The sequence below is a fragment of the Hibiscus syriacus genome, unplaced genomic scaffold, assembly GCF_006381635.1.
Source record: "Hibiscus syriacus cultivar Baekdansim isolate YM2019G1 unplaced genomic scaffold, ASM638163v2 tig00112289_pilon, whole genome shotgun sequence".
Classification (NCBI taxonomy): Eukaryota; Viridiplantae; Streptophyta; class Magnoliopsida; order Malvales; family Malvaceae; genus Hibiscus; species Hibiscus syriacus.
In genome coordinates this window covers 624,673-635,886 of record NW_024063295.1, presented here as the reverse complement: position 1 = coordinate 635,886, position 11,214 = coordinate 624,673, and the positions used below count along the sequence as shown (strand labels likewise).

Genomic DNA, 11,214 nt, shown 5'->3' with positions numbered 1-11,214 from the left:
GTTCCGGAACTTGTTCGTGCTCGATATCTACATAAATATACATTTTAAGGTAATTATCAGATATCTACACCTTGTAATTTGATACTAATAACTTGAACGAATTTAATAGACCAATATTCACTTTTTCCTTTAGGGGTGTACCGATGCACTATGAATGCATCGGTACACAAATTAGGTTCGAAATACCCATGCATCGATGCACCCCTTAATGTATCGATGCACCTTCAATATTGATCTTAGTGCATCGGTGCATTTTCATAGTGTACCGATGCACCTGCCCAGAATAGGTTATTTTCACCCGAAATTCCTCAATACTTACCTAAATTTTCATGTATAAACCCTTTATTATGTTATCAAACTCATTTATAATCATTTTAACTAATTTCTAGCATTCCAACACCTTATAATCTCCTATATTTCATCCAAATTCTTAAAGCTATGAATCATATCAAAATATCAACATAATCCAAATTCAATTCTAATGCTTTAGACTTCTTAATTCTTCTTATGTCAAGTCAAAAATCTCATCAAAACCGTAAAAACCAAACCATATCAAAATTCATCTTTAAAACTCATTTTACAAATACCATCATAATTCACTCATCTTATTGTTTTCAGTTTATATAAGCTTTCCTTAAGCTTATATAACACTCAATTATTCCAACCCAACCTATAAATTCAAGGAATTAACAAGATGAAATCAACTTACCTTACTTTGGCTCACAGTAAAGAGAAGAAGAAGAAGAATGTAGAGTTCTCTGGAAACTTTCCTCATGTCCCACGTTTTATAGCCTACAAAAAGAAAGATACAAATATTTCTTGCAAATGACTATTTTACCCTTATTTCTTCATTCTTTACTAACCATCCATCACAAAATGTTTCCAATAAAGTCCTGAACTTTTAACTTATTTCGAAATTAAACACAAAACTTTCAAAATTCACGTTTTAGTCACTAGCCCTGTTTTAGGATGTTACAACTACATCAGGGTGATTGAATGAAAATCCATAGAAATATTTTAATCGTTGTATTTTCTAACTTTTGCGAAAAAAATACATTTTATATACAATTAGTATATTAAACTTATATTTTAAATAAGTTTCATAAGTATCATATTTATTTATATAAAATTATAATACAATATAAAAAATAATATTACGGTCCCAAGTAAACAAATATTTTATTTTTCAATGTATAAGATCTATTTTTAATAACTTAAAGTTAGATATTATTTTAAATAATTATGTTTTTATAATGATATATTTTTCACCTTATAAAAGTACAAATAATTAATATATTAAATATTAAAAATATAAAATAATTTTAAATATTTAAATTTATTAATATTTTATTAAATTAAACTATTTGTATATTATTCTTATTATTATTATGTTTATAATTTTGAATAAAGTATAAAAAATAAGAATCGAGAATGAATATTATACAAAAATTCATTAGTTTAGGGATATTATTGTCCAAAATGATGGAAATTGTCTAATACATAAGAATTTAGAAGTAATGGCATTCCCACAATTTTAAATAAAAAATGCTACTATTGGGAAAAAATATTCTATGATAACGTGAAAATGCAATTCCGAAAAATATTATATCCGTTGTAAATGATTTTTTCTACAAACCAATCGCTCCTTAAGGAGGATTTAAATATAGCCTTGTTACATAAATCAAACAACCTCGGTGGTAAAAGAATTGTTGATATTCCTTGAGGCTTAAGGTTTGGTTCGAGCATAAAAAATATAAGAGATATAAGCGTTCAATATCAAATTGAGAATTATCTTTAAACAAATAGTACATTATACTTACCTCAATATTAATAAAAAAATATAGCCTTATATCATTCTCTATTAAATAGTTGGGTTAAGGCTCATTGCATATCTGTGTGGCTGCTATCGTACTTGTCCAATTTAATTTTTGTCAACACACGTCTTTAACCCTTATCAAATTTATCCCTGTTTTTAAGAAATTTTTTCAAAAGAAAAATGTAAAAAAAATGTAAAGAATGAAACAAAATTTTCCAAAAAGTTTTGAGTTCCAACGCTGCAGACATATTAAAATATTACATTTCTTATTATTACATAAAATTTAAATATAATTTTTTTTCATCTTTATTTGTTTCTAGTTCTGGGTGTTAATACAATATTGAAAATTATATTTTTGGAAGCTGCTTTGGTTTCTGTTTCTGACAGTTTTGACACATCATTAAACTTATGTTGATAATTTCAGATATGATAATGAAGTCCCAGTAACAATCTCTGCGTATCTTATGAAACTTTTTTCTCTCTATTTCTGTTGTATATAAAGCATAGTGATTAAAATAATTATTATTATTTCTAAAGGTAACGAGTTTAAACACCAGCATTATAATAAAGTGATTGATAGATTATCATCAAATGATTGAGAATATTTAAAATATATTTTACTTTATAATTATCTTAATTTAATAAAAAATCAATAAAACATAGTACAACAATATTTTTAATAACTCACAAATCCTTTCCTCTGCGTTTTGTCACTTTCTTATTAGTTGTTTCTATTTTCTGGAGTTTAATATTTCTCCTTTCAGAATAACACTACTAACTATATTTTACTTCATAATTGTGTATAAATTTTAAAGATTATATTAACATCGAGCACGATAATAATTATTCTCATCATGTCATATTTATTTCTAAATTAATAATCTCTTTCGTAATGATTTTGAAAATCCTCCTTTTATAAATAATATTTTTTTTAATTTAAAATAAATATAAGATAATATTTATTACTCTATTTTTAAAATAAAGAAACTGACCATAAACGTCACAGCTCAATTTTTTTAATGAATAAAAACCTATATTCAATATTAGCATGTTGGAATAGCAAACAAATAGTATAAGTAACAAGAAATTAGAGTCCGTTATAAAGAGGGAGGAAAAAGAGAAGGGGTGAGTGAAGAGATGGTTGCGCCACGTGGGACGTTACCTGGCGTACAGCGTTGGCACCGCATGGCATCATTCCAAAAATGTTCCCCCCTTTGTCTTTACATTCTTTTTTGGTCTCTCTTTAGATTAGCCCATATTCTCGCCATTCTTCCTTTTTTTTTATCAAAAGAACAGCCTCACCCCATCAACCAGAATAAGTTTTTTTTTCAATCACCCAATTTCAGGTACTCATTCTTTTCTTTTGGATTTAGTCTCTTTCTGCCTAAAGCTGATTTGGGTTTCTTTTATTGGATCTAGAAACCTCTAAATTTGGAAGCTTTGCTGTTGATCAATTTGGTTGAGGTTTTATTTGTCCAGTTCGATTCAATTTAGCTTTTTGTTCTTCTTTGGGTTTCTGGGTGTTTAGAATTTGAATGATTGGTAGTCTTTTTGAGTTACCCGATAGAGGAATCAATCTGTTCCTGGTGTTTGGATTAGTGACTCGGATATCTGTTTAAAATTTGGGTTAGAGATTCGATTGTGTTTTACATGGTGTGAACTGAAAAAAGTGAGAACCTTCCCATGTGTAAGAAGGAAATAGTGGATCATCAACAGCATAATAATCAAGCTGTGTATTTGATGGATTCACCTTCATCCGCCCTGGCTTCCTCCGCCCCTTGCTCGAACGATGAAACCCCGCGTCTAAAATTCTTGTGTAGCTTCCTCGGTAGCATTTTGCCTCGACCACAAGATGGGAAATTGAGGTATGTTGGTGGAGAAACTCGAATCGTGAGTCTGCGGAGAGATATCGGTTATGAGGAGCTAATGAGTAGGATGAAGGAGCTTTATGATGGAGCGGTGGTTTTGAAATATCAGCAGCCAGATGAGGATCTTGATGCTTTAGTGTCAGTTGTGAATGATGATGATGTTACCAACATGATGGAGGAGTATGAGAAGTTGGGTGCTAGCGATGGATTCACCAGGCTTAGGATATTCTTGTTTTCTCATCCTGACATAGATGGTTCATCACACTCTGTTGATGGGGATGAGAGGGAGACTGAGAGGAGGAATGTGGACGCTTTGAACAGTTTAAATGAGGTTTCTGAATATACGAAGTGTGACTCGCCTGTGATGGCCTCAGGTTTTGATGATATTCATTTAGCAGAACAGTTCTTTAACAGTGTGAGTGTTGATGGTGGTGGCCTTCATAGCCAGAGGAGTGGTGAGATTTTGATGCCTCCGTATAATTTGCATAGTCTTAACATTCCTCAAATGGGATCCTGCCAACTACCGCCGCCCGTTCCTCAGAGGTACAATGAAATGGAAGGTACATGGAGTCCTGCTTACTATTCTCCTAGGCACAATGGGCACCATGATCCCAGAATGCAATCGGAGTTTCCGCCTTCACCATCTTCAGCTCGTTACCGAGTACCATTTCAAGAATTAACTGACAAATGCATGGATAGATTGCCTGAGGAATACGCGAGGCAGCCATTAAGTCATCATCCCCAATATGAACACCAACCACAGTTTTCGGATAATGTAATGTGGATGCCAACTGGAGCTGTACCTGGTAATAAAGTTGGTTTTCCTGGTAACATACTTCCTGGTCATGGTGTCTACGAGGGGAACCGCATCTGTGAGCACTGCAGGGCCACTTTCAGCAGAAATCAAGCGCCACATTTGGAACACCCCAACATGGGAAATGGACTGCCTCAGGTTAATAGTCAGTGTGTGGAATGCCCTCCGAATCATGAAGCTTTCAAGCTGAACTCAGATGGGAAATTGCAACATGGATTTTATCCCAAAGATCATACTGATTCCAGTTCTGCTTATGGTGAAACACACGGTCATGAAAGAGGACGAGTTTTGAAGAACCAATTGAATCCTGGTGTTGAGGATGTCAGAAATCATATCCCTGGAGCTGGAAGATTTAATGACCACAATGTTCTAGATGCTGCTGGCATGAACTTACCTCTGGGGCATGCTAATTTAGCTGATGGCAATTATCTGCCTTCAAATTATGTTCATCACCAATCTGGATCTGAATTGGGGAATGAAGTGTTTCACGATCAACCGGTGGTTGCTTCATCCCATCTGCAAATTCCTCCCGAAGAACGCGGAGTTTGCTATGGGAATTATCCTTACCCTTATGGAGGAGATAATGTTTATGAATCACCACATGGACATGTACATGTACAATCCTTGTCGAGAAATGTTCAGAACCCAACTCATGGTGCTCCTGCTTATGAAGCATCTAGCTTACCCGAACAAGTAAATGGTGCATTTAACTCAACACATTTGAAAGGTCTGGTGGAAGGTAGTTCAACGCTTTGTGTTGCAACAGATGGTCAAAATCCTTGGGTTGAGTCTTCACAAAAGATTCCGGGTTTTAATGGGACTGCTGTTCCAGACAATGCTTATGCCTATCCCTTTAAGGTGAACATTGGCTATAATGATCTGGAAACTCAACAATCTGTCACAATGCAACCAGTTCGATTCCCACAAGACATGCCAAATGTTTCCACTACCACAGAACCTGTTCAATCTCCGGATCTACCTTCAACTTTAATTCCTGATAAATATGTTTCCAGTAACAAGCCTAGATCACGAGATAATTATAATGCCATTGGGGCATTGAGGACAGAGGAGAATATTGCAGCCATGGAAGATAAAGAAGCAAGTCATGCAGTGAGGACGGAAAATTTTGATGTTACAAGTTTGTGCTGCCCAGAGCAAAACAAAATTACTGAAAATGAACCTGAAACGGAAGTTGTGGAGACTAGCGTTTCAAGTTGCAACAAACTTGTTGAAAAGGGTGATGAGCAGGCAAAACCTGGTGAAAAAGATCCCAGTGCTGCTGAAAATTCAAAGCTATCTGTAAACCATTTGAGTTTCATACCACAGTTTGTTGAATCAGTTAAAAAAGCAGCTTTAGAAGAGGTTGAAGAAGTGAAAGCCAAAGTTGAAGATGATGCCTCCATGAAGAATGATTCTGTTCTAGGAAAAGCAGCTGCAAATGAATCAAATTCAGTGGTGAGATTTAAGAAGAGTTTTCATATATAGCATCTCACAATTTTATATTTTTATCTTTCTGATATCTGTTTTCTCTCCAGAATGCCCATGGTGAGTTGGAACTGGATCCTGATAATGACAACAAAATTGAGCCAACAAAGGCCGAGGCTGAAGCTATTGCACGAGGCTTACAGGTCATTGTTTTCTTTTCCATTTTCATCATATTAACTTTAATTTATTTCTCTGTTATTTCTTAAGATCATTGAACATTTATTTTTTATTTTGTTTAGACATTTTTTGTTACCATTTTGTTTCTGATGGTATTTGCATTTTACCTTCAGACGATAAAGAATGATGATCTAGAGGAGATCCGAAAATTAGGCTCTGGAACATATGGGGCAGTTTATCACGGAAAATGGAAAGGTTCAGATGTAGCAATCAAGAGAATTAAAGCCAGCTGCTTTGCAGGGAAGCCTTCTGAAAGAGAACGATTGGTAATTACTTTTAGCACTTTTCTTTTCATAGCTTTGGTAGCTTGTAATACAAGGCTGCTTGATAGTTGAAGGATGTCATATGCTTCACTTGATGTGTCTTATAGGTTATTGATGCTTTTGTTTTTATTTATTTTCAACTATTGACAATGTTTAAAGATGATGCTTGTATAGCTTGAAGAATGAACTACTATGTTGTTTCACATAGAACAAAACAGAAAGTGCTTTACAGCATTATATATGCATATATAGTTTATGTTTTCTTTTTTACTTCTGCACTCAAGACATGTAAGTCTTTCAGACCTGGTATTTTGTGTTATCCCCTGTCAAGTGAACAATTGTGGCAGTTAAAACAAGAATATTTTGTAAGACATGGTTCAATTGTTGGGTTAGTTAGGCTAAAGCTCCAAAGGATACATAATATTTTATGCTGCTTATAAATAGATTGATAGCGATCTCTTTGTATGCTTCCATAGATTGCAGATTTCTGGAGAGAAGCTCAGATATTGAGTTCATTACATCATCCGAATGTTGTTTCTTTCTATGGAATAGTTCGTGATGGTTCTGATGGATCATTAGCTACTGTTACTGAATTCATGGTTAATGGATCCTTGAAGCAGTTTTTACAGAAGAAGGACAGGTAATCATATTAATAGCTATATAATCAGGCTTCCTTTTCAGCATCTTCTCTGAATTTCGTTCAAGAATTGTTGCTGTTACCCTTATCATGCACCCTTTTTGTTACATAGTAGACTAGACAAGCTAGAATGTAATATTTTCCTAAATAATGTGTGGCACAATAATATTGTTGGGCAGGACAATTGATCGTCGTAAGAGACTCATCATAGCTATGGATGCTGCATTTGGAATGGAATATTTGCATGGAAAGAACATTGTACACTTTGATTTGAAATGTGAAAATCTGTTGGTAAATATGAGAGATCCACAGCGTCCAGTGTGCAAGGTACACTGTCAATTTTTTTCTGGACCTTAACTTTAAGTTTGGCTTCAATTTGTGGTGTTTTTTGTCCTTTTCTTTTTGGAGGGGTGGGGGCAACAAAATTTGTGTTCTTCCAAAGTTACTTCTGGTTGTAATTGTCAGCTTGCTGTGATTTCTTTAACTGTGGAAGCTTGGTACGAGTTTCAAGTTGATATTGTTTCAGCATTAGCTCATATTAGCTTGTTCTTCAATTGATTCTTTTATAAATTTTTTGAACGCACATTAGTGTTAGTTTTCTTCCAACGGTAAACAGAGTTGCAATTGATGCACTGCATGCATACACATTTAGATTGGTGATTTGGGCTTGTCAAAGGTCAGACAACATACTCTAGTTTCTGGAGGTGTTCGTGGAACTCTACCCTGGATGGCACCCGAGCTTTTGAGTGGTAAAAGCAACATGGTATCTGAAAAGGTAATATTTTACACTGACAATAGCAAATATGATGATGGATTTCCATCATGAGTTCTGCTTCTTAGGACTTGATGTTTCATTTCGCCAGAGACTAATTTTATTTGTTTACCGTCAATTTCTGTGATTCAGATTGATGTCTACTCTTTTGGCATTGTTATGTGGGAGATGCTCACTGGTGAAGAGCCTTATGCCGATATACATTGTTCTTCTATAATTGGTAAGTGTCATAAATAGATTTATATGTTGTGAGTGATTTGCTACAAGTCTTCCATACATTTTGCTCAAAATCTTGGTTACTTCCACTCTTCACTTTACCCTGACAAAACCTCTTATACATACATTGGACATGTCCATCAATATATGCATTTGCTATGAGGGAGTAGTTATGGAAACATTCCTTTGTTGATATGGATCTTTGCCTGACAGTCATAATTATGCCAAGCACTGTAGTTGTGATTAATTTTTAGTGTAAACTACATAAATTATTTCTTTTATTCCATTTTGGCACTCAAACTTTATTTATTTTTCTTTCAAAACCATACCTAAGGTTTAGTTTATGTTTAAATTTCTTATCAAAAAAAAAAGTTTATGTTTAAATTTGGTACCCCGCTGTTAAAAATTAACAGAATTGCTGACGGTATTTTTTTTATCTTTTTTCAATGATGACATTATCTAATGATGACACGTCAACACCACCGTTAAGTTTTTAAAGGTAGGGTACCGAAATGAAACCTAAACTAAACGTTAGGTATGGTTTTGAAAAAAAAAAGTTTGGGTACCAAAACGGAACAAAAGTAATAGTTTAGGTACTAAACATGTAATTTACCCTAATTTTTATCAACCTGACTGTCATAATTGCTGACTAGATTTTCATTTGAACTATACACCTGACAGTCATAATTTCTGGCTAGCTTTTCTTTTGAGATCTCTTCTCTCTCTCTCTCTCTTATCTACAGTTTAATTTTGTTTAACAACCTTCATTTAGTAGTTGGATAAACTGAAGGAAAGTTGGTGAAAAAGATATTTGAAGATTCTTAATTCATTGTTCGAGGGAAAAGGAATTTTTTTGGCAACCTTTTTAGCACATTTGGAATTTCTAGCTAAAACATCAGTTCTTGTGAGAATAGGGCACTCGCATCATGCATGCTTTGAGTTTCTGGACCAAATTGGATGTTGTAATTGTCTCTAGACTTGTAAGTTGTAAGATTAATAATAGAAATGCACGCATGTGTGACTATGGACTAGAATTGAATCTTCAACAAGTAGAAAGGACCTGAACTATTTTTATTCAGGGTTGTTTTGTTCTCTCATACTATCGCAATTTTTAGTATTTTTAATGTTATTAACGAGCTTCATTTCTTCTATGCATGGAGAACAACCATAATTGTGCACTTGGCATGCACACGGGCATATAATTTTAGAGTTGTGTTTAGGGACACCGAGGGGTGGGAGGTGTAGGGGAAGAGAAGAGATTCCTTGTTAGGAAATCCCTTTGCTTGGCATGAGGGATGGAAAGGAGTACGTGAAAATTTTTTGTTCAAGGAATGTGGTTGTGGATCTTCACCATTTGATTAGCATAGTCTCCATTCTCAGTTCTTTCCGTCCTTCATACCAAGCAAATCCTTAATCTTGAAAGCTGAATCTTGTTATGTTCTTCAATATTATTTGCTTCGGCTTATTCTTGTATAATTGATGCTATCCATTTAATTTACTGCTTTTGAACCTTGAAACTAATAGTTTATTGTCATGTTGAACTTATGCTTGTTTGGTCATTTTACTGCTGTTTTTTAGTTACCTACTGGTGCAATACCAGAGGGGAAGCTGGGTAGGGAAAAAAAAGAAAGAGGGAGAAACTAGAGGGAAAGAGAATACATTCAATATCCAAAAATGGGAAAGTTCTTGAAACATTATGATAATCAGCATTTATACTGCAACCCTCTCTTTCCTTTAAGTAATTCCAAACAATGATCAAACCCTAATAGTGCCTTTACGATGATCCTCCATCTTTGATTTGTGAAAGCAGTGGCCTCATTGAAATTATCTTTTCTTTGTCATTTTCTGAATTTCAATGGTTCTGGCATTATCGGAGTGTGTTTCACATGTTAAAAATTTTACTATCGTCTCTTACGGTTTGTGGAGGAACTTTTCCCACCGACTAAAAATTTTCTTTGTTTGCTATTATTTCTGAACATAAGTACTAAGTTTGTTATTTGAAATGGATGGAAAAAACAGTGGTCAGATAGACAGGACTATTTAAGCATAACTACTCTACTACTAGCATGCATGTTTTTGGACTTCACTCTCCTGTTATAGTTTTAGATGTGAATTCGTCCCGATAATGAGTTTTTTACTGCAATATTTCTTTCAATAAACAGGGGGAATTGTAAACAACACATTACGTCCGAAAATACCGTCATGGTGCGATCCAGAATGGAAGGCGTTGATGGAAAAGTGTTGGGCCTCTGATGCTGCGGAGAGACCTCCATTTTCTGAAATATCTCAGAAGTTGAGGAGCATGGCTGCTGCTATAAATGTAAAATAAAGCCAATCCTGAAGCAACGTCACGATCATCGTATACGGCAAGAACAAAAGTAAGACATCCAGATAAGTGCAGTTTTTGGTCATCAACCTGTTAGTCTAATAAAGCTATGCCTTCGGTTCTGCTGTAATGGATCTGTTGTAGTACTGCCACAAGTCGTTTTGAGGGTCGAATATAGACCACCCTGGGCTGAATTATACTCTCAGGGAGAAGGAGAGCTACGAAATTAGAACTGGGATTTGATGTCAGTGAGTTTCAACAGGTTTTAACCTTAAATCTTTTGCAGAAAAATGATGAACAGGTAAATGCAGTCACGGTTCTGGTACTACAGGTGAATGCATCTGTGTTTTGTCTTTGAAGATATTATGTATGTAAAGCTTATGCAATTTATAATGCAAGGCACTTGCATGCTTATGATAAATTACGATCCAATTTTATTAATATTACTATTATTTTATTGTTAAATCTTGTTTTCTGATGCATATGACTAACATCATAGGGTTATGTACTATTCAAGTAATCCAATTTTGTAGGTTTAAATTGAAGTTCACGAGGAGATTGGGGATTTGAACTATAAAAGGAAAGGAAAAGACCCAGGTCAAGTGGCTTGGATTACCCATTTCCCATTTCGAAGCATTTGTTTGTTGAACGCATTCGAACTTGTATATATGAATGTGTAAATGTTTCATGTGCTTGATTAGGTAATGAGCTGATAAATGACTAGGAAATATGAGGTCTGAGAGAATAAAGATAGCAACTTGATCAACTAAACAAAAATAGTAGCTTCATCAACTAATCAAACGTGATTAAGTGAAATCATATGTTGAATTATATAGAAAA

At 34.3% G+C, this 11,214-nt stretch overlaps 1 protein-coding gene across 3 annotated transcripts; it reads left to right on the top strand.

The window, feature by feature from the left end:
* The first annotated feature begins 3,109 nt into the window (after positions 1–3,109).
* Positions 3,110–10,659, top strand: LOC120177511. Of its 3 annotated transcripts, XM_039183637.1 has the most exons (8): positions 3,110–5,953; positions 6,034–6,126; positions 6,274–6,426; positions 6,900–7,063; positions 7,240–7,387; positions 7,713–7,835; positions 7,965–8,052; positions 10,211–10,659. In XM_039183637.1, exons 1-8 carry the CDS (start codon positions 3,500–3,502, stop codon positions 10,375–10,377), a joined length of 3,390 nt encoding a protein of 1,129 aa, XP_039039568.1. In that variant the 5' UTR covers positions 3,110–3,499; the 3' UTR covers positions 10,378–10,659. The 3 variants fall into 3 exon arrangements, with proteins under 3 accessions (XP_039039568.1, XP_039039569.1, XP_039039570.1); XM_039183638.1 differs by lacking the exons at positions 7,965–8,052; positions 10,211–10,659 and adding an exon at positions 7,526–7,557 and having other exon boundaries at positions 3,281–5,953; positions 7,713–7,748; XM_039183639.1 differs by lacking the exons at positions 7,713–7,835; positions 7,965–8,052 and having other exon boundaries at positions 3,281–5,953; positions 10,211–10,374.
* Positions 10,660–11,214: the final 555 nt, after the last annotated feature.